The sequence below is a fragment of the Chiloscyllium plagiosum genome, unplaced genomic scaffold, assembly GCF_037043375.1.
Source record: "Chiloscyllium plagiosum isolate Xiang-an unplaced genomic scaffold, Cpla_swu_hap1 HiC_scaffold_20, whole genome shotgun sequence".
NCBI lineage: Eukaryota > Metazoa > Chordata > Chondrichthyes > Orectolobiformes > Hemiscylliidae > Chiloscyllium > Chiloscyllium plagiosum.
The window spans coordinates 50,361,051-50,387,853 of record NW_028270158.1 but is presented as its reverse complement, the minus strand read 5'-3'; the positions used below and the strand labels follow the sequence as shown (position 1 = coordinate 50,387,853).

Here is a 26,803-nt window from a genome sequence, read left to right as displayed (position 1 = left end):
TTGGTGAATTGTCAGTATTTTGATGTAGTAATGCACTGAGTATTGAGACCAGAGTGATGGTGCACTACTGCAACCTCAATAGGATGAACACAGTGTATTAATGTTCCTTATTCAATTTCTTTTTTCCAGGCCTCAATAGCTATCGTGAGAAAAATCAACAACTTCACAGTGAGCACTTTGAATACTCTGGGACAAACAGCTGTTGGATTGTCAGTGTCACAGGTTGGAAATATTGGTGCGGAGACTCTGCAGAATGCACTGCCAAGCCTGAGTAAAGTCAGAGGCTGGAATGTGGGCCAGGCCAATGTGATTGTCATCAGGTTACTCAGAAATGGCCTCCAGGTAAGAGCTCGATAAATCTGAAATGAATGCATTATATTCCATTATATTCATAAATGGCTGAATATCAATGTCGAGAAACAGATCATTGTGACATTTGAGAGGAGATTAGTTTGTTGGTTGGTGACTAGAGGTAATTTTTTTCCCCTTGTTTTGGATTCAGTTCCGCTGTCAGACTTTTGAAATGATTGAGAGGCAACTAAAGTATGTAGCTTTGTGAAACCATCTCGAGTCCTTGGGTGGATGGAAATTTCCTGTAAAATCCTTTTGAAGTTGTGTTATAGAAGTAGCACCAGTTTAATATTCTCCCACAATCCACAAATACTTAAGATATAATGTATCAAACAAACAGGTTAGTGTTCATCAAATCTGTTTTCCCTCGATTGGGAAGACAAAGTTGTGTATTTCAGCTGGGTATATGAGCAGAAAGTGGAAAAGATGAGAACTTAAGGATTTCTGGCACCTTTTATTTATTTCTTTTTAAAGACGACATCTGCAAAGTGGCTGAGAACAGATTTATTCCCAGCCCGAAACCCGAATATTCGAGAAACCCTATTAAATGAGCAGAATCATTTTTATTGCTGTGCTGAAATGTGGGAGAGCTGTGAGAAATGTTGATGTGTTTAGAATTGATGGTTTGGGATTCCACATTTTGTAATATGACATGAAAGGTAGGAAACGGGCTTGACCCTCTGAATGTGTATTGACAGCTTTTGATTTACTGCTGCTTTCTAACTAGGTTAATAACCCCGAGAACCTGCTGGGGCTAGGAAGCTTGGTGTCCGGCATTCCAAGTGATGTGTTCCAAGACATCAATCCTCAAGTGTTCATCAACATAATCTCAAATCCAACATTTGTTGAGAATATTGGAACAGCACCACAGCCAATACAAACCATATGTGTTCTGCAGGTGAGTGATATCGATTATACAGTCAGTTGAAGTAATAATGGTCCAAAATCCAGTTTCTTTTTGACTGCCATGTCCACTTATTTAAAATTTAATTCTCTTCTGTAAAGATTGCTTGCACCTCCCGATATTGCTGACAGGGTTTTGTATATCTGGGCTGAAGACCTGTTCTGTTTCATTGTAACTCAGGTGTTGCGGAACGTAGAAGAACCTGTCCAAACGGTGAAGACCATTCCATCTGTTCTAGCCAAAGAGGTCCCACCTGTGCTGTTAAACTCAAACTTAGGCCTCGGTGATGTCAATAACAAACAGTGGGTTCCCAGTCAGGTAATCATTTTGACTCTGTGACACTCAGTAATGATGCTGAGGGAGTTAGAGATACGGTGCAATTGACAAATGTACATTAATTTAAAGATTAATATAGCACGTTTCCTCGGTCAGATTGTGTGAATGTTAACAAAAACATTTAAGTCCCGTCGAATTATATTTCCATTTTGCCTGGTCCATTTGGTTTGCTCTGGATCTCAATAACCCCAAAAATTCTAACAATGGAATATATAAATGTCCTTCATTAAAGCAAAACATGCAGCAACAAATACTGTAAACATCTTGCCCATACAATGCTTACAATCACAAGTTTACCCATTCACATGGACTTGTTCAAAGATCAGAGCAGAATATGTGATCAGCCTGTTCTGTCTGAACTTCTACTCACTGATCAGTGTCCCTCTCCAAGCTAGTTGAAGATTTACTGTGAGTCAAGCAGATTGTATTCACAAAGAATGTCTGCATTTGCACGCTCGACGCTATCCAGGCTCCAGCAAATGGGCAGTTTGACAACAGTCAACATCACAGTTTGTCATGTTTTCCACACAACAGGTTTGATCAATCAACTCATTAGGACATGCTCATGTCTCCTTGCAAAGACACCTATCTCTTGCCTTTTATGATTTTTGATGTAAAACTTGAGCTTGTCCTCAGTGTTCATCACTCGTATGTATCGTGTTATCCGTATGGCATTTCACACAGCATGACAATCACAAACGCAACTGTTACTCACATTGTCACATCTGATTCACTGTGTGTGTTTAAACAAAATATCAGCTTTACCAGAATTACTGGAGCAGTTCAGTCCATTACTGCTGAGTTACAATGCTTCAGTCTAAACATACATTTCTCCACCTTAACACAAGCATTTTTAAAATCATTAGTTGGTCATCAGGTTTCGTGTGCTTTCTCCTTCTCATTTCATTCACCTTCCATTTTCATCTAACTTCATTTTGGCTAACCCAGCAAATGTTCGGTTGATTATTTAGACTCGGTTGTGTGTATTAATGATCTCAATACTTTTCTCCCACAGGCTGCAGTGTTCTTTGAAAATGTGGTCAAAAACAACAACAATTTTAAAGAGTAAGCTATTAACTTGACCAATATATATCTGTTTCCTTGATAATTGTTCTGTCTGCACCATGATTTGTAGGATGTGTTGTCCATTTGTGAACATGTATCTGATAGAAATCTTCCTACAAGTAAGATAATCATGTCAATTTGAAAGTCCTTATTCCACATCCATGTCTGTTTTGACTGTTCATATTGTCTCAGTACCTTAGTTTGAAGGAAGTGAAGTGTTTAGAAATTAATGAATGATTCCATGATCTATTTCAGATTCTCACCTTCTGTCCTTCAAGGCTTCAGTTGTGGTGCAGTCAAGGACCTGAATTTTCCAACATTTCTTCAGCTGGTTCAAGCAATGAAGGGAAAAGGGGCCAGGTTTGATGAAAGTCAGGTGAGATGTTCCACAGCAATCACATTGGAGACTAGTTTGAGTGTATGACCATACAGTGGCCATTGTTACAGATGGATTAATTGTTCTCAAATAAATGACCATGTTGTGCAAACTAACTCTGATTGGAAAGTCCTGCCCCAAAGATCAGCACTTAGATCAGAAATGTTTCCTTCAAGGGATGAAGGAAATGTATGACAAGCAGGCATGATCAATTTTGACCAAATACCTAATTGTGATTTCTGCGTGTCATAAGCTGCTGTCAATGAGAGTTTCCCATTCACCTGTCTAATGTCAGACTAACTTATATTAACAAAAGTTCTGGACTTTCAAATGGAAATTAAGCCAAATATTCAATGACCGAAATCTGTGAGTAGCTGATTTGAGTTCAAAGTTTGGCTTGTGTGGCGGTACAGTATTGGATGTTGCAAATAACCTGATTTCTGTTCTGATAACATAACCAAAGAGAATTCCCCTATTTAGCCAACATCGAGCCAAAATTGTAAGGAGAGAGAAATTTCATCAATTTGTTGTGTTTCTGTTCTCAGCATGTTTTGCTGGTTTCTCTTTTCAGTTGAGCTGCATGTCTGCAAGACTAACTTCTAATGGAACCACACCAGCCATAGAGAGCCTCCCTGTGGATGTTCTTCTATTCTTCAAGTATGTTCTATTCCATTGCAATGTTCCACGATTGCTTTTTGAATATCCTTTGGTGATGCTTATTTCCCAGGTGTAGAAGGATCTTTTTGCCTTTCAAGAGACATATAACCAGAGTCCATTTATCAAACATCTGCAGGAGGCAGATTTTGGACCATTTTTCAAAACTGTGAGATTTCCTCATGTCCTGGTAGCTCTATAGGTGTCTTCATTTCCCTGGGACAATAAATGGAGGGGAAAGATGAAGTTACATTATCATGTGTGAGACACAATTGTTACGGAAGGAGCTGGAAAGTGGCAGCAAATGAGAGAACACTCAGCATTGACATTGAATTCTGCTCAGTCTCAGCCGTCCATGTGGAGGTGACCTGTATGGGTGTCTTTTTCAACAATTGTTTCGATATGGCGTTTGTAATTTTAGGCATATCCTTGATGAATTTCTCTGCGAATGAACTGTTTTAATGAAACGAGACAGGAACCCAGAACAAAACATAGTGTCCATTATATCAAGGCTGATTGAGCCAGCAACATTTCAATGGAAATATTTAATATTTTCCCATCAATTAACATTTCAGAATGAGATGCTGGAAAAAAATCTGTGATCGTTCCCTATTAATCTCTGCGCAGGAAGTGTATGCATGTTCATTTGGCAGAATCTGCATTTGTGTCTGTGCTGTCACTTGTAAATAGACTGAAGCTGGGAGAATTAGCACAGGAGTTGTTGTTGATTATGCAGTTCATTCTCCTCACTGTAACCTGAATAAACTTCTGTTTACTTTTGTAGCTCTGTACAGTTCAGGAATTCACCCAACTGCAAAACTTTCTTCAAATTAGTTGGGAAATCAAACATTGACATCTTGAGAAAAGAATCAAGCAGAAGACGGAATCTATTATATAATGCCAGGACCTGTTTGGTAAGGATGACATGCTGATATGTCTTACAAAGTGCTAAGAGAAGCCAGTTGTACCTTGTGACCATGTAATTTCAAGCGCAATACCTGACCATTGGTGCCTCATGCCATTTGAGAGCTAACTCTTCAATAAAACTAAAGGCGAAATGATAGTTACATATAATCACTGATAACATTGTTCTCTTTACTAGCTCTGCTGGTTGGTCGAACCTTCTTCCCTTTATTTACTAAAGCTAAATCCTTTCAAACCGGTCTGTCTTCACTTTGAGTTTTCTGCGTCAGTGCATTGGTTCGAGTGTCGGACAAACCATTCAGGGTGTTATGTCGTTATGTTAGTGAAATACTGTCACTAAGTATAACTGAGATGCAGCTGACATGATTGTACATACACCTTCAACATATCTGTACACATTACATTTTCAATATATCTGTAGCTTAAATAGAGTTAAGGGAAGCTGACAACAATAAGACTTACTTAAGCAGCCGTAGAAACACCATCATGACAGACAACACATACCAATTTTTCAATAAACTGATAAGCTCCTGAAGATCTCTTGTAGTTTGTGAGCCGTAGCCCATGTACTGGGAAGCTGAGAGACTAAGGCTTCTGGGAATGAAGACATATTCCATTCCGATGCTTCGTGCTGCACTTTGGGAATTAGTTATTTATCTGCAATGACCTGATGCCCTGTCTACCTCTCTGAGCGACTGGGCCGTGTGTACATTTTCTCCCATGTTCGCCGATAAGGCCACATCAATGACAGAGCCAAACAAATTTTGCAATAAAAGAGCAGCTGATCTTCAATCAGTTTCTCATAATCTTGAATTTCCCAGTGAGTTTTATATCTAAGTTATCCAGTCGGAGTTATGGACATGAATGAACACTCCACTGTTCATCAGTATCAGTATAGTGTGTGTTCATTCTGCTGAGGTTACAGTGTCTGCAAATAGAGAACCCCAGAGTCAAAGGAAAACCTCTCTCTGACAAAGTGAAGAAAATGACCATCATGCTACTTTCTGCAGCTTCTGTAGTCTTCAAGCTGAACTGAATATTTCTTTGTGATGCTGCTGAACTGAAATTGCTCATGTTTCCAAACATTCAGGGAATTTCTGTCAGGAATCTGACAGAGGAGAGTGTGACAATCCTGGGTAAATTGGTGTGTGACCTCGAGGGATCCGTCATCGCAGAATCTGATATTTCCATCTTGGACCCATTGAAAACATGTCGCTCGTATACAGACGATCAGAAGAAAGCCATTGAAGGTCTCCTAAAGAGAGGAGTTAGCAGATACGGGTGAGTGTGAAATGTTCATCTAATTCCATACAGACTACACCCACGTTTCTCCATTTCATGCCACTTATAATGCTGTGAATTTGTAAGGGGAATGCAGATACTGACTTTGCAACAAACCCCATGCACACGCGAGTGAAAGCAGATGGAATGTATTAATAACAGACAATTACCTTCTAATATCGGACATACATGCACACTTTGGAAAATAAGGTGACTGTTACTGATGGTTCCAAGTGATTTGCTCAGTGACTGTGTGATTATCTCTAATCCAGGTCTGTATTTCGCCAACACTTGTGTTGTGGATTTGTCTCGAGATGGTCAGGATGGCAGAAGGCCATCTTTTGTTTGAGAACTTCCTATTTCTCTCCGCACTCTCAGTGACATGTTTCTTAACTCAGTTTTTCTTTGTCTGTAGTGTTCCTTCATCATGGTCTTCATCGACAATCCAAGATCTCGGAAACCTTCCTTTGACATTGACTCCCGTCACATGGACTCTAGTAAACAGGGTATGGTTGATATGGTTGAAAGTTGATTCAGATACTTAAATTTGTGAGACAGTAGCCAAGCAGAATTATTTAGTTGCAATATAAAAGACTCTACCATTCAAGAATTTTCTTGAGAATCAAAATTCACGTACTTAGTCACATAATCACTTTTTACCCACTCAAAATATTGGACCCTGTAGATCGTTAAAAACTGTTTTAATCCACTACAATGTGCATGCTGCCTCTATTAATATGAATGAAGATACTGACTGTTTGTCACTGTCTTAACATGTGATTGAGTCATGGAGTCATATACCATTGGAAACAGACTCTTTGGTCTAACCCGTCCATGCTGACCATAATTGCAAACAAAACTCGACCCACCTGCCCATATCTGTCCAAATATTTCTGATTCATACACTTATCCAAATGTCTTTAAAATATTGTAACTGTACCCACACCCATCATTTCCTCATTCCACACATGAACCACTCTCTGTGTGAAAAGATTGCCCTCATTTCTTTTTTGAATCTTTCTCCTCTCACCTTGTCTTGAAATCCCCCATTGAAGGGAAAAGACACCTATTGTTCACCTTATCTCTACCCCTCATGATTTCATAAACCTGTATCAGGTCACCTCTCAACTTCCTGTGCTCCAGTGAAGAAAGTCCCAGCCAATCCAGTCTCTCCCTATGACTCAAACCTTCCATTCCCGACGCATTCCTGGTAAATCTCTCCTGAGCCATCTCCAACTTAATAATACCCTTCCTATAACTGAGTGACCAGAACTGGGCACAGTACTCCAGAACATCCTGGACAATGATCTTCATCCTTTTCTTCAGGTCTGTATTTGGAGACTCATAATTTGAGATGAATCCATTACGGATTTGTAATCATTGTATCTGTGAAAGTTGTAGAAGCTCATTCAGAACAGAGTGGAGCTGCTTTAACCACTGCAGATTTCTTTTGGTGAAATTAGCAAGAGAAAATTCAATTTAATTTGGGATATTAGAGAGTCTGATTTGTTCATGAGGTTAGAACTTCCCCTCACCCTGCAGCCATCATTCCCTCAGTGTGTTCTGGCAAGTGTTTTCATCACTGAAGAATATATTCTTGATAACGTTCATGCTGGAGAAGTATGAACTGTGATATGAGAGTTTTCTGGAGAAATCCTACAGTGTTTCCATTTTGTCCAATGCAGGTTGTCCTTCTTGAAGCTCTTCCAAGATTTGTAAAGAAAGCAAAACGTTTGAGACCTCCATATGAGATCCTGATCTTTATTAAACAGCTCAATCTGCGAAGATCGAACAATACAGCAAGTATGTTGATAAAATGTTGTGTGTGTAAATAAAATGTACTTGTAAATCAGCAGGAAGTGGACAAGTCTGGTCTTGAACAATGTGTTACAGCTTAGGTTCATGAGCATGAAATAGAAAGGGAGGTTTTCAAAAGCCTTTCATTCTGTCTGATAGTTCAGAATGCTGTGGTCTGTGGGATATAATATCATTGAAGTGTTAGATTGGAATATAACGTTGCAGAGCCAAACCCATGAGAAGAACATAAGATGTAGCAGCAATTTGTGTGGTGCTGGCAGTGTTCTGTAGTTGGGTATCTGCTGAATGCTTAGAGAGTGCTTCCATGTGACTATGAGTTGAGTGATCACTTTGCAGGTAGCAAGGTAGTTTCTATTCACTGTACATATTAGCAAGAGATACTTAAATGTTCTTTGTTAACTGCAGGTCAGTAATGCTTGTTATGTCTTCCTGACGGCACTTCTCTAGTCTGGGACTTGCCATAGAAAACTGCTGATTTCTATTTGATGTTATGAGAGCAAAATTTCCAGCAAACAGAAACATTTGATCTAATAGAGGTTTGTATCTCCAGACTGCACCGAGGGCTTAATTGCAGCAGAAGACATTAATGACCTGACCCCTGCAATCTATGCCCCATCCCAGTTAGACCTCTGTTTGGGTGACCGTGTACTGAAAGACAATGTGCTCCAACTGGGAGCTCTTGCCTTTGATCCAACTCAGCTGGAAGTTCTGAAAAAGAGACTCTTAAAGGTATGTGACCATGATGTAAACAGTGACAAAATAACCCTTTCGCTTAATATGTCGCGTGCTTTGTGTAACTGCAAGTGCAAACATTTTGAACAGTTGTGATGTAATAAAGTTGAAGAACTTGACCACTACCATCTACAATACAGAGAAAGGTGGCCACATATTTTAGTTTTGTGTCACAAATGGAGAAAGTGTGTTGGCATGAACTGCATGTGGCTGGAGAACAGTTCTTCAAATGGTATTGTAAAAATGTTTCCATCAGCTTTGTCTCTGCAGTGTGGTTTGAACTGGGAAAGGGAATAATGAGTCATTATTAGGTCTCAACCTATTTTTAACCTGAACTGTGGAAACACTGGAAACTTAGAAAATAGGAGCAGGACAAAACCATTCGTCCCAAATGCACTGCACTGCCACTCAGCAACATCATTGTCAAGGTTTTGTGAGATTAACACAAAATCAATCCATTGCTAAAGGTTTCTGACATGAAATGCAATCTGAGTCTGGATTTGATGATTACAAGTAACTTCTCAAACACTGTCTACATCTGATTATTTTTGGTTGCTTGACACAGATTTATCCCAGTGGACTACCCGAAAAGCAGATTCAACTTTTAGGGAACATATCGACTGTGTTTAATGAGACGGAAGTCAGCAGCTGGAATATCACTCAAGTTGGGACACTTTCTGCATTAATGAAGCAACAGCTGGAAAACACAACGGTACTGAAACGAGGAGAACATCCCTGTTAAGTTATTGTTATCTGTAGAGATATGATAACGAGCTTGTGAAAGATAGCTGAAAGTTACTGTCACAAATGTCTAAGATAGCAGTCTTTCTAGAAGCAAGACCCCTCTGTCCAAGCAGATAAGATTGAGTAATTTCCTCCAAATTGATTGCAGCCTTTAATTACTGGTAATTACAAACTGTTGTAACTGAGATTTGAGGAAAATAATTCATCGTCTAAACCAAAATTTATTGATGAAAATCTTGTCTAAATAGAACAAAAACTGCAGGAACATTATTTGAATATTGCATCGTTCTAAATTTGAATAAATGAGCAATGAAGAGCAAGCACCTTAAGTTTGTAGGTTCTACTTTGTAACTATGCATTATGGATATACCTTTCAATAGATCATATCCATTGTTACGCGATATCTCCAGTTGGGAGGTGAACTGAATGCAGTTTCTGTGAAAGCTATTGGTGGAGCTAACTTGTGCACTTTGGATGAACAGCAGCTGTCGACAATTTCAAACTTGACGTGAGTGTTGTCCCTTTTCATTGCTGGTTTCCTGTCGAGTACAATGTGATCAATTCGAACAGTATCAAAATTGCTGAATCAACCAACTCTTGTGCAATGTAGTTGTGAAGTCATTGGCCTTTCCTGGCATACAGGGCTTTTGTGCACAATCCAATCAACAGGCTATTAAACTATGAAAAGCCTCACAACAGCAACTCTTCCCTCAAGTCACTAGATTATTTCATCTGCCCATTCTAACATGATTTGCTGAATTAATATTGTAATAAAAGTGTGAATTATTCTGGAGATATTTTCTAATCAACCAATTCCTGGATGTTATTACACAGCCCTGGAGTAGGCGGGACTTGAAGTCACGCCTACTGGCTCAGAGGCAGGGACACTTCCACAGTGCCACAAGGGCCCCTTGAGTCATGTCAGAAGATGTGATTTCCAAATTGGCCCACCTCACTGTACCACAATAAATGACTGGGTAAATCTTTGGGCTGGGAATGCACTGTCAGGTGGCAATGCAGAAGCATGAAAGAAAACTAACATTGGAACCTTCCTCCCACAGGGATGCAGGATTTCTGGATCTTTCTCTGTGCACCCAGTCTAAGAAGGACTTGCTTTATCAATTAGCATTCTCAGCATTGAGGTCTCAGCGAGATAATCCAATCGCCTACTTCCAGCTGATAAAGGCCTATATTGGTGAGTAAAATGATTCAGGAGGAACCTCATCAGCACTGACTTTTGATGGGTGGAGTTTCTGCTGGTCTGATCTGGAGTTCACTCTCGCTCACTGTTGGCACCACAGGAACACACTGAAATTCAGGAGCTCAGATTGGCAGAACTTCAGGACCCACGTTTACACAGTTTCTGTCTGAGCAGATAAGATTGAATAATTTCCTCCAAATTGATTGCAGTCTTTAATTACTGGTAATTGTCAAATGTTGTAACTGAGATTTGAGGAAAATAATTTATTGTATGAACCAAAATGTATTGGTGAAAATCTTGTCTAATTGGAACAAAAACAGCAGGAACTTTATTTGAATGTTGCATCATTCTCACTGAAGTCAGACTGTAATTTAACTTTCCGAGATGGTTAAACATTCAATTGACACGTTTGTGATGGGTTGATTATATCTTGAATCAGTTAGTTACAGTGCTCTTACATTGAATGAAATCAACAGAAATAATGTGAAGAGATGTGCAGCCAGTGCAGGGAAATGGTGTTAGATCAGGAAATCAGGAATGATCTGTGTAAATAATGGAGTGGGCTCAGATGTCTGAATAGTCTCTTCCTGCTCCTATTTCCGATGATCTTCTGGATGCCTGGAATCATCTCTGCTGTTTCAGGAGGGAACCGGATGCACTGTTGCAGCAAATCCATCACTTTTCCAAGTCTTTGTAGACTGTAGTAAGCTGAGTGCAGAAACCAATGCAGCACCCATCAAGTGTGGAATGAGTGAGCAGGATGATGCAGTGTTGTGTCTGCACTCCTGGAGCATCCCATGACCTCTCCCACACTTGTACGTGAACACGGGGAGTGACAGCAGTTACCCATCCATCGGAAACACATCCACATTCCGGTTAAGGCCTGATCCCAAGCAATTGCCTCAGCTTCTGTTCCTGAATTTTTTTACGTTTTCTCCTCATTTGTCAATTGTCTCTCTATCGAAATTTTCTCCCAATTTTGTAACATGCCATTGGGCCCCGGGCAACTAAAAATTGTCTCTTTGTCTTCAGGTGGTGCTACAGCTGATGATCTGAGGTTTCTTGCAAATAACAGCATCAACATGGACTTTGAAACCTTCATCGGGTTGAATCCGGAAGAAGTCAGGGTACGATTGTATTGTTCTGATAATATTTTAGTGTGGCAGTGATTGCATTTCCATTTTTATGTCTCGTCAAGTCTCATCTTCGTTCCTGTGCAGTGTCCCTTTGAGCCAGAAAGGATACAGCTGATTGCTGCTGTTGCTGTGATCCAGCTGATGATCCCATTGTAGATCATTCAGTCTGGCTGCACTTGCTGTCACCCAGGACCATATGCTTTGGCAATCACAAATACAGTTGTGATTGAATGCTAACAAGCATGTTAAAAATAGAAAATTTATCAATTTCTTTCTTGAACCTGTTGATTGATTCTGCCTGCATTGCACTCTGGGGCTGTGAGGTCCACAGATTCACAACCCTTTGAGAGAAGTAGTTTCTCCCTATCCAGGTTTTGAACCTACCTCCTCTAACTCTGCTTCTATCATCTCTTGTTCGAGACTGTCCGACAATTGGGAATATCTGTTCAGCATCCACCTTTTTTCATTGCGCTTGAATAGTTTATATCCCTCAAGCAATGCCTCCTCATTTTTCTGAAGTCCAATGAATATGAATCCCTGTGGACATCTGTTGTTAAAAATACATGTAAAGATTATCTCTGGTTCTATTCTGCTCCACCAGACTTTCTGCAGAATACCAACAGCTACTTACTGGGACGGCTTGCATTATTAACTATAAAATAGAATATTCTTAGATGGATGTACGATATGTACCTAATATTTGCAGTTACTGTGAGTCACCATGGTTAAGGGGTGTAAATGACTCCCAGCGGATTCATTATGTCATATGTTGTTTCTGTTTCAGAACCTGACTTCCCAGGATCTGATTAACCTGCTTGGAATTAACCTTGGGGATCTTCAGCGTGGTGCGAATGAAACTGTCGTGGTCGTCTGGGTGGCCGCACACACTGAGTCTGAAGTCAGGAGACTGGGATTGACAGGCGGAATTCCTGAAATTTCACCAGGTAATGGCTTCACTGAAGTCAGGAGGTACCCTGCACAAATACCAGTTGCGTTTTGCTGTGTGTGTGAAAGCCTCCACAATACTTTTCGAACATTTTTAGCGAAGCTGTGGGATCCATGGTTTAAGGGGCCAGCATTTACTGTTATGCCAATTAGTTCTGTAAAAGCATGTGTAAAATAATGAGTAGGTTGTAGTCTGGAAATAAGGAAGCCAATCAAAGTAAACATTTCAGAGATTTCATTTTTTCCAGGATCAGTTGTAAATTCAACTGTAGGCCAGGTGAATTATTTATAATCGAACCGAATGTAATGATGTCTGACTAATAATGATGGAAAATTACTTGTAACACCATTTAACAAGAATCATCTTTCATTTTCAGAACCGAGACCTACTGATAGGGTAAGGCTGACTCAATAATTTGTTTTCAAATGGGTCTGGAGCATGTGTCTGCAAAGCCAACATTTTGTCTGAATTGCTGTGATTTAAATTGCACAGTGCTTGTTTTTAAACTTGTATGTATTATTGGTTATGGGAAATGGTTTAAATTGGTTTTATGACCTACAATTGTATTTACATACATACATTGTTTGCAAGCTGCATTCATAGTACAAGTTTAAGATGGTTCTGTACAAAAGTAAAATTGTGCTTTGTTCTCCTTAGCCTGGTAATACCACAGATAATGGTGAGTACCTTTTGTAAATTTGTTAATTTTGTCAGTTATTCATGCTGAGATCAATCCTACATATTAAGATGTCTTTTTCACTTTTCAAACAGAAACAGCGCTGTGCCGAGCTGTGAACAGGTGAGAATTTGTGGAGAATACCTTTCCTCCAATCAGACCATGTTGTAGTGGTCTGCTCAACCTGCTGATAAATGCCTTCAGTTTTCAGTGCAACAACTCAGAGCACACAGTGTGAATGTCTTAGCATTTATGTGAAAACTTAAATCAGACGTTTGATTGGTTTTAAATAATGCGTCGTGCTGAGTGCTCAATCCAATTGTTCTGTTGTTTGTGCCTGAGTGTATTTTGATTCCTAAGAGAAGGTTTATTTCTTTCTCTGCAGTTCTGCTTTGAATAATTTCCTGATTAATGTTAACAAGACCCAACTGTGCGATTTCAACATTAAAGACTATGCATGCGCTCAGGTAAGCTCAGTCATGTTCCACATTTTACACAGAAATGTCTATGTCAGTTTACATTCAAATACAGTAATGAATTGCAGAACTTTTCCCACCAAAGACTGAATTTTGTCGATCTGATGATGACATTGATGACTTGTTGAATTGAATGAGTTGATTGGCACACTGTTTACATCCATGTCCCCTGATGACATCCAATTCTACATTGTCACCTCTCTCTTAACATCTCGACCCTTGCACTGCGATATATTGGTCTTTAGAACCCCATCTGGTCAGTGCAGTGCTTTTGGGAAGGACATGTGCCATCCTGATCTGGTCTGGACTACATGTGACTCCAGTCCCACAGCAAAGTAGTTGACTCTCAACTCTGAGCAATTAGGGATGAGCAATAAATGCTGCCAAGTCCTGCGACACTCACATGCCGTGAATTAAATCTAAATGTATGTGTAAAACGTCATAAGTACAATGAATAAAAGCTTTACTTTTAATGTGTTTCTTTTCAGACTGATCTGCTGCGTTCAGGTTTAAGTAGTGATGCTTTGACAAGTATATTTGAGTGCTTTGTTGGTCCAAAGGCTCTGAACAGGTCAGATGAAATGGCACTGACTGTGTTTGTTCAGAAACTTAACAGAGCCACTTTGAATGAGGCACTGGACGACTTCAACAACAAGGTAAATCGTTTCCAGCAAACGTTAAGTACAAAGGCGTGGAAATATTCAAAACACAAACAGGAAATGCAAGGAAAAATGAACAGGTCTGGCTGCATCTTTGGAGAGAGAAACAAAGTTAATGCTTTGAGTCCCATATGACTCTTGTTCAAAAGAATTGAGTTTCAGATCAGCATTTTCTGTTTTTGTTCCAGATTTCCAGCATCTGCAATATTTTGTTGATATGTGACTCATTACAATATTTCCTATTTGTCTGAGCCCTGTCAAAGCTGCAACTTGAGGTCTTCCTGATTTGAGTAACATGCAGCCTGCACTGTTATTGGATTCATTAAGAGTTTGGGTTTTCCTTGCTGGCCTGAGTTTCAGGTTCGCTTTTACACTGAAAACAGGCGCCTCTATGACCGTACTGCTGTACAGTGTCGGTGCAGGGGTCAGCTATTTGGCCAATCAAGTCTGCTCCGCCGTTGAATGAAATAATGGATGATTTCATAATTCTCAACACCATTTTCCTGCATCATCCCCAAATCCCTTGATTTCTGCACTGATTCAAAAGCAGTGTTTATCACAATCTTGAATATACTTAATGAGTAGGCCTCTACAGCGCTGTAAAAATATAACAATCTATGTCCTCCACATGTTCCTCCATTATCACTCAATCTACTTGATCCAATGTATTCTTGAGAAACAGCCTCCTTTCTTGTTGTGTTAGACGTATGGTGATGTGGGAAATTTTTATGAACACAATCTCGGACAGCTTGCCTTCTGTGTTCCTTAAATTGCCACTATTCCAGAGAAGACACATGGACTTAAAGCCCCCACCCCCAGTATAAATGTGCTGGTGGCATTTACACCTCTCTGTAACTGTTATTGCATCCTTCTCATTCCTTCCCATCGGCAAATCAGTTCTGTCCTTGAACATTCTGAAATGTCCTCTTTCTCCAGTGCTGCAATGCTCTCTAATCAAAAACCCCATTGCTCTACCTTTCTTCCTTTCCCATCTTTTCTGAATGCTTTGTCACCTCCTATATTTCACACTTAGACCTCCTGTTTCTCCAGCCAGCTCTCTGTTATTGCTGCAGTATTCCTGTTCCCATGTGGCAATTTTTGACCGTAACTCCCCAATTGACCGTAACTCCCCAATTGACCGTAACTCCCCAATTGACCATAACTCCCCAATTGACCATAGACTCACTATTTTCTCATACATGCAGAGCGATGCTGTTGTGGATTTCCATATCTGCTCCTTTTCTCCGACACCATCTGTTAACTTATTCTTCTCTATTTTCGGGCTATCTACCTCTCTCAGTTTCCTGCACTCTGGTGTTACTTGCCAATATTCTCTCCTGGCTGCCTCACTGCTATTGAGTCAGTTTAAAACCCAACACCAACAAAACGCTGCACAAGGAACTCAATCCCAGTTCTGGTCAGATTCAACCCATCAGGCTTGTACAGGTGCCATGCTTCCACAGCTCATCCCAGTGTCCCAGGAACCTAAACTACAGCCCACTTCCTACCGCTGTGCAGTCAGTATGATGGGAAACCCCATGGATTCTGGGCCTTTTCAGCTTTGATGTAGATTTTAAAATTTCCACCTATTTTCTGATCAACATGTTCAGAGATATTGTGGTATAGCTGTTGAGTAGGTGGGACTGAACCCAGGTCCTCTGTCTCAGAGATAGGAATGATATCACTGCCCCACATGTGAAATAACCCTTTAGAGTCTGGCATCCCACCACCAGTCACCCATTATTTACAAAGACATAGCCTTTGACAGTGAGTACAGTGAAAGCTTTGTAATGTCTCTTGGTGTCATCTTAGGTACAGGGTACCTCGGTTCAGATAGTTTAAGTGTTGTTACAGAATTAAAATATTTTAAAAAAGAGAAGCATGGAAACACAAAGTTTAAAAAGTCTAGAATGATAATAAAGAGATCTTTAAAAATGCTAATGTTCGAGTTGTTTTTCACTGAGTCCATACCTTCCAGACATCAGAGCACGAGGCCTCGCTGCTTCCACACATCAGGCTCCAGCCCACAATCCACCTCTGGAACTCGTGCCCCTGGCCAGCCTGGGCTTGCACTGTTCCCACGCAAAGCTCCACTTCCGAGATTCGGGACATGCTCGCTCTGCTCCCATTCCAGGCTCCAGCCTGTGGCTCCTATTTCTGACTTCCTGCTGGCTGACCTCATGACAGTCACAGCAACACGTTCCCTCTTTTAATTTCTGCACATGTCAATTTCTGTCTTGGGGAATGAATCCAAGGAAGTGTCCCCTTTTCCCTACTGAATGTCCTGGATCTCTTGCCATGTGACTGTTTGTTAGTCTAAAGCTGTATGCTCTTAACTGCTGCCGAGCACTATAATAGTTGTTTGAGGCATTGATCTTCCCTACTCCATGGATTGGTGCATTACTGAGTAGCATCTGAGCTTTGAAGCTGTTCCTGGAATGTGGTATGAATCTTCTTGGTAACTAAACTTAAACACATGTTATTGCTTGTTTCAGACCCTGAACACATCATTGATTCCATTGATGGCAAAGATCACGTTCATGAATGCTCTGTGGGAGGTTGTGAAGACCAATGAAAACTTAACCAATGCAGATTTCCTGAGGAAATGGTTCCAGGAGAGACTGAGGCCTTTCATTGCTGGTATTTCCCAGTCAGTGCTGAACCGCCTCCTGATGAGGAACATAACCTGTGATGGTTTCCAAGCTGTGTGAGTGTATCCTTCTCTATTACAATAATTTATTTCCTTGTGTTTAATTATAACAATGACCTACAGCAAATCTATTTAACTATAAATGGCAAGGGAGCACATGTGATTTAAAGGATCACATGGTGGTGAATCTGAAGAACCATGCTCACATCAGGACCAGGGAATGGTGACTATCAGTGTGTCACTGCTTCTAGACAGAAACTCATGTGTTTTATCATTGTAATTAAAAATACAGTAAGATCTTGGAACTCATTGAAATGTTGCAACTCTCAAGGCTTTCTCAGTCACCTGAGGTATGAGAAAATAACTGATGGAATTGCACTGCACTCGGAATTAGACCATCTGAAGAAGGAGGTAGTCATTTAACGAGAAGACATTTATCAACCTGTTTTGGTGATGATCATTATGAAAGGTTCATTTCTATAATATAGACACTGGAAACAGCTTTGATTGACTGACAGTAGAGCTGAACATCGACTGTTGTTAGGGAGGAATTCTGAAATTGTTCTCTTAACAGTTTAAAGCCAACAGTAGATTTAATATCTCAGAATTAACGTTGTAAATGTTTCTTCATCCAGCACCAAAGGCCTGAGCAATGGATTCAGGGATATGCCACGTGGAACAAGAGCGACTGTGCTGAGAGTCTGGATTCTTGGTTACCTCAACGCTTCAGGTAAATCAAGTTGTGAGTCAACAGAACAGTAAATGAAGTTCTGATTCCAGAGACTTGGTGCTAATTAACTCAAGGTGTGTTCTCCTGATTTGTAATTATGTTTCACCTGGTTAGAATTGATGAGAAGTTGACATTTACATTTGCAAATATGTTTTGTTTTTCTCCCAGAATTCCAACTTCGCTGTTATGAAAACAACAGTTTTGTTCTGTACTTGGACGTCAACTTCCAAAGATTTCGCGAGTTGCTGACTCTGTCAGAAGCAATTTTTCTGCTTCCTTCCAATCGTGTTGATGAGGTAAAAGCAAAATGATTTCTGTTCTGGGGTGGGATGCAGATGGCTCTCTGGGTTTCCTGGTCAATATTATTTATCTGACATGACAGTAGCAGCTACAATGACTGTCAAGTTTAGTCTGACAGTAGAGCTGTGTGAGTGTATCCTTCTCTATTACAATTACAGAGTTCGACAACATAGAAACAGGCCCTTTGTCCCACCATGTTAATGCAAACCAACAAATATCGAACTACAGTAATCGCATTTACCTGGAGAGTCATAACGTGTGTCTTTGTTTTGTTTGAAGCCTGAGAGGAATTGGTGTACGAGTTTTGTATTTGGACCCTTAGTTCTGTATTTTGGCAGTTAATCATTCCTCAGGAATTTAAGATAGTTTGTTAATTAATGAAAACGCAAGCAGTTTAGATATAGTACATCCATGAAATAAACAGAAAAGCTCTATAATCCGTGACAGTTATGGATGGTTTAATACACGGAGTGTCGTACCTCATTGAAATTGCGAAGATAACTGTCTGGCAACCACTTTCAATTGTCAGGCCCTGCTGGAGGAGCCTGTTTGTAGAGCCTTGGAGCTTACGCTGTGTCAGGGACTTTTCTAAATCCCTCTCGCCAATGGCCATAGGACATTACATACAATGTCAATATCTGCCCAAGCCCCACTGCCCACACAGCGCCACCATCTGCCCAGCCCTGCTCATGTCAGCGATCATTGTGTAACTGATGGGCTCTCTGTTTTTGCTGAAGATTCCAAGGAATGCAGTACAATTATTCTCAATGACAGAATAACCCTTGCTGGCTTGTCCGCCTCCAGCTTACAATCCATATGATCAGAAGCTGATTTATTTCTGAGCACAGCTTAGGGCAGGAGTTGTCAGATAGATTCTATCTTTAACTTGCCTTTTGTCATTTTTTGCTGCTGTTTCGAGATGTAGAGAGACATATGAAGCTGTCTAAGGTAGGTTTATGAAAAGTTTCAAACTGAGAAAAGTAAAGTAAGGTTTCCATTTTTTCCAATGGGTGTTATAAAAGTGAAGGTAAAACATGGGCAATATTCCTGACAAAGCGACTTATAAGCTTCGTTTGAATAATGTGGCACTGAGGTGTTATACTCCCATGTGACTGCCGCATTTGTCCTTTGAAGTGGTGTAGCTGGTGGGTTGAAAAGGTTCATGCGCAGCAGCGTGGGGTGAGTTGCTGCGGTGAATATTGAAGATGGAACACACTGCTGCCACTCTGCCTTGCGAAGGGAACAACTGTTGAAGATGGCGTATGGCGTGTCAATCAAGTGGGCTGCTTTGTCCTCTTTGTGTTGAGTTTCTTGAGTCATATTGGAGCTGCACTCATCCAGGGAAGTGAAGAGTATTCCTTCACAACCCTCACTTGTGCTATTGAGACGGTGGAGAGAGTCTGAGCATTTAGGAGACAAGCTTCCAAATTATTGGCTTTCCATAATGTTTTGCAAACTTAGTTTGATTTAATTTGTGCATTTGATTGCAGTGCACAACCTGCTCCTGGTTATCTGAATGAAACGATGAACTGTGTTTGGTTTTTCAGGTATTGAATGTCACTGACCCCAGGGATGTGGCTGATGTTCTGAGTATGCCTGGCTTCATTGACAACAACAATATTCTGACTGCGTTCTTACTCCGTATCCAACCCATTCAGTACCTGGCTGTCTTTGTGGATGAATTCAATCGACAAACCCGAGTAAGTTGCAAGAAAGAAATAAGAAATATACAGGTGGATATGGACAGGTTCTGTGAATAGGCCTAAAGGTGGGAGTTAGAAATGAACTTGGTTGAGTATGAGGTTAACCATTTTAGTCGAAAGAATAGAAATGGAACTCATTGTTTAACTTCTGAGTGCTTCATTGCAGAGGAATCAGGGTGTCCTCATATTGCAGAAAACTAGTGTGGAGTTACAGCAGGTGAGAAGGAAGCCAAATAGAATGTTTGCATTCATTGTGAAAGGAATATTGGAAGAAATAGAGCATAAAATAGAGAAACATTGCTGCAAGTGTAGAAGGCATGAGTGAATCCTCACCTCATGTGTTGGATGCAATTTTCCCACCCTTATTTGTCGAAGGATATATTTGCATTGGAGGCAGTTCAGAGTGGGTTCAGTGGATTGATTCCAGATATATGGAGTATGTCTTCTGAAGAAAGAGGGAGCAGTTTCTATCTGTACCCTCTTGAGTTTAGAAGGCTGAGAGGATATCTAATTGAGGTATAAGGGAATTAAAAGAAGATGTGTCCTCTTGTGGAGCAACTTAAAATGAGAGATCATAGTTTGAGCCCAAGTAGTAGTGATCTTTCAGCAGAGATGAAGAACAATTACTTTTGTCCAATGCTGTGGAATCCACTATCACAGAGTGTGGTGATTAGATTTACCTTCTGTTTGATTTCAGAATCAGAATGCAACGCCTTTCTTTCCTCAGAAGTCTAATTGTGGTTGTAAGCAGTGTTCAATCTTAATCTTCACTTCAGGAAAGCTAATCTTCATGACTGGATCCAATGGTAGAATCACAATGAGGAAATATTTGACAACATCTTGTGTTTGCAGCATTCAGTTTTATTTCCTTTTCCCTTTTGCAGGGTAATCTGCCAACTGCTAATCGAGCTGCCATCATAGAGGGTCTGTGGCCTCAGTTCATCAACAACCTTCCTGTACTTAATGACACAGAGAAGAATGAATGGCTTAATGTCAGACTATCTCCATATCTTCCATTCATCACCACCCGGCTTTTGTCTTCCAACAACACGTTGAGAGTTGGCTGCCTTTCCTACAGGAAAATGTAAGCTCAGTCAAACTTGTTCTGAATATATTCTCAGAGCAGGGAATTTCTATCATGCCCCATGTCAATTGTTCCCCTGGATTAGAGAGCTCATAATGTCAGCAGAGTGCTGCAGATGAAAGTCTGAGAAATGGCATTCTTGACATGACCAAGACCATTGAATGTCCGTGCAGCTATTGTGTACATGAAGGGGATGGGAGATGAAAGCACAACATGCTGAGTTCACATTTCAGCTCTGTGTCCTTTCATCAGAACTGAAGCATAATTCAGAATAAAATTGGTGCAGAAAGAATGTGAGAAATTACCAAGCGACTAGAAAGAAAGACACAAAACAGAAATGGACTAAAGACTATGGTGTCAAGTTTTTAGCCTCAGTGTTGAGTGCAGAATGCTGTGATGTGTACAATTGGATGACAAAACACGTTCTTCGAGCTTGCGTTGATGCTCATTTGTCCAGTGCAGTGGACCACATTCAGTAAGGAGTGAGGGCAATGGGGATAGTTTAAAAAAGGCAAGATGATTCAGATGGGTTTGCAATCTCGCTAAGGCACTGTTCCATGAAACATACTCCCATGTAATTTTCCCTCCTCAGCACCTTGTCCAGCAACATATCACGGATGACTTCATTGAACTGAAACATTAACTATCTTTCTCTTTGCAATGATACTGCCAGACCTTCTGATTTTTCCAGCGTTTTCTGTTTTTGTTTCATATTTCCAAAGTCTGCATTATTTTTGTTCTTTATGAAATGAATGAAGACACACAGATGCACACACAGACACATGTGTGGTCTTGCACAGCTGCACAAACATGTTAGACTTCTTGTTTTCTTTGTTTTATTAGCATTAATACTATCATCTAAGACATCAGCTTTAACACTTCAAAAATCAGGCTTTAGGGAGCTCATGTTGTAGAAGTGAAAACAAATACTCCGGTAAATTATACTGCATGATTTCTGGATAGTTACCTAATCCTCCATTCCTAAATTCAGAACTGATTTGTATCATTCTTCATAATCCGAGCAGGACAAAATGCAAAAGCCTTGAACTAAATTTCCTTTTAATCTCTATATTTCATGCAGACCATGGCATAGTAGATTAAAGTGCACAAAGAATAATATTAGACATACAGCAAACCTTTTATTAACAGGCAGCTGTGGGACCAGAAGTGCGTCAGTTGATCACATATGTGCTTAAGATGGGCTTATGCCTGAAACATCAATTCTCCTGCTCCATGGATGCTGTCTGACCTGCTGTGCTTTTCCAGCACCACACTCTGAACTCTGATCTCCAGCATCTGCAGTCCTCACTTTCTCCCAGTTGACCTCATAATCTGGTTGATAAAGAGAGCTACAGAATCAATGTATAGCGACACACTAAGTAGTAGAAATGTAATGCAGGAGTTTGCACATCTCTGTTATACTTTATTTGCAGCATAAATCACTCAAATAGTAATGCAACTTTGCCTCAAATTAAACCTATCGGCCTGATCATTTTCACTCACACCCTGAAATTATTGCCCAGATATTGTGAAATTGCAATAACACACTAAAGTTCTGGTGTTTCAAGTATCTAATTTTTGCTGGTTTTTCAAGAGTGCTGGTTCATAGGATCCTGGGTTAAACAAAGTTTGCTTTCCTTTTTATTTAATTCACAAAGCTTGTAGGTTGCGGCTTGCTTTTTGTTGTACAGTTATGAGACCTTCCATTTTCCAATGCATTGTTTTAACGTTACTCTGTGGAATTGAAGTCTATCTGAAGATGAAATTCTGAAATGTTGTTGTATTTTATCCTTAGTGTGCGAACTCTGAGTGCTCGTTATAGGGATTTTACCTCAAACAAGCAGAAGGAAATCTACAATGGCATCAAAGCTTATCTGCAACAAGGTGACATTAACATACATTTGGTTCAATGGCTTTGAAATAAGCAGATTATTATTTGTCTGATTCAAGGGAATTGAAAACTCAGCCAGGGTTGTTGCAGCCTATTAATATCCAGAGACCTTTACTGAGACCTACACCTGAGGTGATGGATGGTGAGTAGAGAATTACAGGAGCAGCCAGGATGCCAACAGTGCACCCTGTTTGGGTTCATACGTGATAAACGACAGAATGGTGTGAGGCTGCAGACAGCTATGGATCTATACCCCACTGAGAGTCACTAAAATGAGGAAGGAAGAAAGATTGTTTTAAACTTTACATTGATTCTGGAGGAGAAAGCTGAGAATCTCTATTGTCAGCAGTACCGGTGAAGAGTTTGTAGCATGTTTTCAAAAGTATAGCTCTCCGTTTTACTCAGAGTTGATGTGGAGTTTTTTTTTGCATAACAGGTCCCAAACCCAAATGCTATGATGTGAATGATCCAGTCCTGAACTCCACTGCCTGGTTTGCTCAATATCTGGGATTATATATGAACCAAATTTCACTGAGTGATCTTCAATCTTTCTTTGATAATGAAACACAGGTGTGTATTACCCTTCTTAATCTTATGTGAATGATTGTGTTCTCTGGGAAACAGACCTTTACTCAAAAATCCAGTTAGGTTAACATCCAATTGCTTGACCAATACATTCCAATATGTTTGGTAATATAGGAGCTTGCTTCCAGCAGCTGTAATTCCAAGTTTTAGTCTAGTATCACACTGATAATGAATCAGCCTATTTGAGATCGTGGCTGAGGAAGTCGTGCAACTTGAAAGATGAATTGTCAACTTGCGATTCATCTAAAAGTGAATTTTGATTCCTACTGGCTTTTACACTGAGAATTTGCCAGTGATGACACTGTGTGCATTTGGTGCCAATTATGTTCGCAGTGATTGTGGCTTGCAGCTACACAAGCCAGAACATTTCATTATTTAAAATGTGAAAGAACACTGAATCATTGGGGCTAACAGTTAAATACCTTCCAATCTTTGCACAGCTTCAAGAATTTGTGGTAGATTCTGAAAACCTGGCACTTCTGGACAATCTGACACTATCCACTGAAGTTTCAAAGTTCTACCTCCGATTGCTGCTTGCCAACAATCCGAATGTCAACGTTTCAAGGTATATCTGAGATGATGCTTATTTTCCCAACATTGATTTTGCATGGGTAGGTTGAGGACAGAATCCTTTTGGAACTGAACCAAATGCAGAGAATATGCACAGTCAGATATTTGAGCAGGCATGTGGAGAAGGAGCGGCGTTGGCAATTTGGAACAAGTCTGTCAGAGGCCGAAAGGTGAAGTTGGGTTGGTATGGGGGAGATAAAGCCTGAAGACCTGTCAGTTCTGTGAAATGGTCAGCCAGATTTGGATAAAGTTATTAATTGTTTGAACTTTGTTTAATAAGAAGGCAGTTTAGAACTTAATAATTTAAGGGTTAAAACCAACTCTCCCAGTTAGTGAGCAGTGAATCCTTGCAGATGTTGGGACCTGAGGCTGGTTGTGCCAGTGATATTCAAATAGTAAATATTCAAATTACTGATCGCAATGAGTGAAAAAGGGCCGGAGAGAAGGAGAGTTCCTCATAAAAGCAAATTACTGCGGATGCTGGAATCTGAAACCAAAAGAGAAAATGCTGTAAAATCTCAGCAGGTCTGGCATCATTGGTAAGGAGGGAAAAGAGCTGATGTTTCGAGTTTGACCCTTAGTCAAAGCTTTGAGAAAGGGTCAGTTAGACTTGAAACATCAGCTCTTTTCCGTCCTTACAGATACTGCCAGACCTGCTGAGTTTTTCCCTCGAGAGAGTTCCTCATCTCTGTGTGGAAACAAGTTCTTTCAACTTGGAAATAAAAGGAATTAATTTTCTGTAGAAATAGGCTGAGGAACATTATAGAAACTTTGTTGATGGAATAGACGATGATATTCCCAAAAGTGTGAAATGCTATGACAATTTCTCTTTGAGCAAACCTTAATGTATCGATCAAGTGTGAGCTGAAGTGAAAGGTACTGATACACTTTGTGACTGATGCTCTTTTGCAGGCTGCCAAACTCCCTGGTTTGCTTCATTACTGATACTGATCTGCTTCAGTCATTGGACACACAGCAAGTCTTGTCTGTAGTAGCAATAATAAACCAAGTCTGTGGACTCAACATACAGCCAAACACCACGTCCAATGAAACAGCACCAGTTGTAGATCCAACAGATGAACAACTCAGGGTACGTGGGAAAATAATCGACTGCAGAACATTGAACTGCATGCTCTTAAGAACATTGTTACAAAGATGCTTCATGTTAAATATTGTTTTGGAGAAGTTGGGCATTGAGAGACTCTGTGCTTTATACTGTTGCCTTCAATATTTTTTATTGAAGCCAGCCTGTGCAGAGAGAACGTTTTTCTCTTCTTGAAGAGTGTCTTTTTGTGTGTGTTCATGAATATTTATGGGGAAAAGCATTTATGCTTCTATCTTCCTGACTGTGTGTGTAAAGTAATGATTGCATCTTTACTCAGTGTGTTTTGTTTTGATAACAAATGAATTGTGTTTACGAAAAACTTGGTTGAAATATATATTTGTTTAAAATCTAATTCAAATATGGTATTTAATTGGTCATTGTGAAAAATGGAAGAAGTATTTTTGTGTAAAATAAAACAAAGAACTGCAGTTGCTGGAGAACTGAGCCAAAAACTGAAATTGTTGATGAAACTCAGTAGGTCTGGCAGCTTGTGCGGGATGGAAGCAGAATTTATAGTTGGAGTTTGGTGAATTGTCAGTATTTTGATGTAGTAATGCACTGAGTATTGAGACCAGAGTGATGGTGCACTACTGCAACCTCAATAGGATGAACACAGTGTATTAATGTTCCTTATTCAATTTCTTTTTTCCAGGCCTCAATAGCTATCGTGAGAAAAATCAACAACTTCACAGTGAGCACTTTGAATACTCTGGGACAAACAGCTGTTGGATTGTCAGTGTCACAGGTTGGAAATATTGGTGCGGAGACTCTGCAGAATGCACTGCCAAGCCTGAGTAAAGTCAGAGGCTGGAATGTGGGCCAGGCCAATGTGATTGTCATCAGGTTACTCAGAAATGGCCTCCAGGTAAGAGCTTGATAAATCTGAAATGAATGCATTATATTCCATTATATTCATAAATGGCTGAATATCAATGTCGAGAAACAGATCATTGTGACATTTGAGAGGAGATTAGTTTGTTGGTTGGTGACTAGAGGTAATTTTTTTCCCCTTGTTTTGGATTCAGTTCCGCTGTCAGACTTTTGAAATGATTGAGAGGCAACTAAAGTATGTAGCTTTGTGAAACCATCTCGAGTCCTTGGGTGGATGGAAATTTCCTGTAAAATCCTTTTGAAGTTGTGTTATAGAAGTAGCACCAGTTTAATATTCTCCCACAATCCACAAATACTTAAGATATAATGTATCAAACAAACAGGTTAATGTTCATCAAATCTGTTTTCCCTCGATTGGGAAGACAAAGTTGTGTATTTCAGCTGGGTATATGAGCAGAAAGTGGAAAAGATGAGAACTTAAGGATTTCTGGCACCTTTTATTTATTTCTTTTTAAAGACGACATCTGCAAAGTGGCTGAGAACAGATTTATTCCCAGCCCGAAACCCGAATATTCGAGAAACCCTATTAAATGAGCAGAATCATTTTTATTGCTGTGCTGAAATGTGGGAGAGCTGTGAGAAATGTTGATGTGTTTAGAATTGATGGTTTGGGATTCCACATTTTGTAATATGACATGAAAGGTAGGAAACGGGCTTGACCCTCTGAATGTGTATTGACAGCTTTTGATTTACTGCTGCTTTCTAACTAGGTTAATAACCCCGAGAACCTGCTGGGGCTAGGAAGCTTGGTGTCCGGCATTCCAAGTGATGTGTTCCAAGACATCAATCCTCAAGTGTTCATCAACATAATCTCAAATCCAACATTTGTTGAGAATATTGGAACAGCACCACAGCCAATACAAACCATATGTGTTCTGCAGGTGAGTGATATCCATTATACAGTCAGTTGAAGTAATAATGGTCCAAAATCCAGTTTCTTTTTGACTGCCATGTCCACTTATTTAAAATTTAATTCTCTTCTGTAAAGATTGCTTGCACCTCCCGATATTGCTGA

At 40.0% G+C, this 26,803-nt stretch overlaps 1 protein-coding gene across 1 annotated transcript in view; it reads left to right on the top strand.

Moving 5' to 3' along the window:
• LOC122560428 (uncharacterized) overlaps window positions 1-26,803 on the top strand; it is a 200,925-nt gene that overhangs the window by 31,987 nt on the left and 142,135 nt on the right. The window contains exons 38-69 of the mRNA XM_087998069.1: window positions 130-342; window positions 1,079-1,249; window positions 1,436-1,573; window positions 2,607-2,656; window positions 2,912-3,032; window positions 3,604-3,689; window positions 4,471-4,600; window positions 5,701-5,891; window positions 6,307-6,397; window positions 7,577-7,694; window positions 8,260-8,438; window positions 9,007-9,153; window positions 9,566-9,693; window positions 10,247-10,380; window positions 11,419-11,513; window positions 12,307-12,466; window positions 12,845-12,864; window positions 13,126-13,147; window positions 13,240-13,267; window positions 13,530-13,611; window positions 14,109-14,276; window positions 16,775-16,986; window positions 17,565-17,659; window positions 17,828-17,955; window positions 19,507-19,659; window positions 20,547-20,746; window positions 22,542-22,630; window positions 23,074-23,207; window positions 23,663-23,787; window positions 24,705-24,882; window positions 25,550-25,762; window positions 26,499-26,669. Coding sequence (XP_087854195.1) covers window positions 130-342; window positions 1,079-1,249; window positions 1,436-1,573; window positions 2,607-2,656; window positions 2,912-3,032; window positions 3,604-3,689; window positions 4,471-4,600; window positions 5,701-5,891; window positions 6,307-6,397; window positions 7,577-7,694; window positions 8,260-8,438; window positions 9,007-9,153; window positions 9,566-9,693; window positions 10,247-10,380; window positions 11,419-11,513; window positions 12,307-12,466; window positions 12,845-12,864; window positions 13,126-13,147; window positions 13,240-13,267; window positions 13,530-13,611; window positions 14,109-14,276; window positions 16,775-16,986; window positions 17,565-17,659; window positions 17,828-17,955; window positions 19,507-19,659; window positions 20,547-20,746; window positions 22,542-22,630; window positions 23,074-23,207; window positions 23,663-23,787; window positions 24,705-24,882; window positions 25,550-25,762; window positions 26,499-26,669 — 4,170 coding nt within the window. The remainder of the gene's footprint in view (window positions 1-129; window positions 343-1,078; window positions 1,250-1,435; window positions 1,574-2,606; window positions 2,657-2,911; window positions 3,033-3,603; window positions 3,690-4,470; window positions 4,601-5,700; window positions 5,892-6,306; window positions 6,398-7,576; window positions 7,695-8,259; window positions 8,439-9,006; window positions 9,154-9,565; window positions 9,694-10,246; window positions 10,381-11,418; window positions 11,514-12,306; window positions 12,467-12,844; window positions 12,865-13,125; window positions 13,148-13,239; window positions 13,268-13,529; window positions 13,612-14,108; window positions 14,277-16,774; window positions 16,987-17,564; window positions 17,660-17,827; window positions 17,956-19,506; window positions 19,660-20,546; window positions 20,747-22,541; window positions 22,631-23,073; window positions 23,208-23,662; window positions 23,788-24,704; window positions 24,883-25,549; window positions 25,763-26,498; window positions 26,670-26,803) is intronic.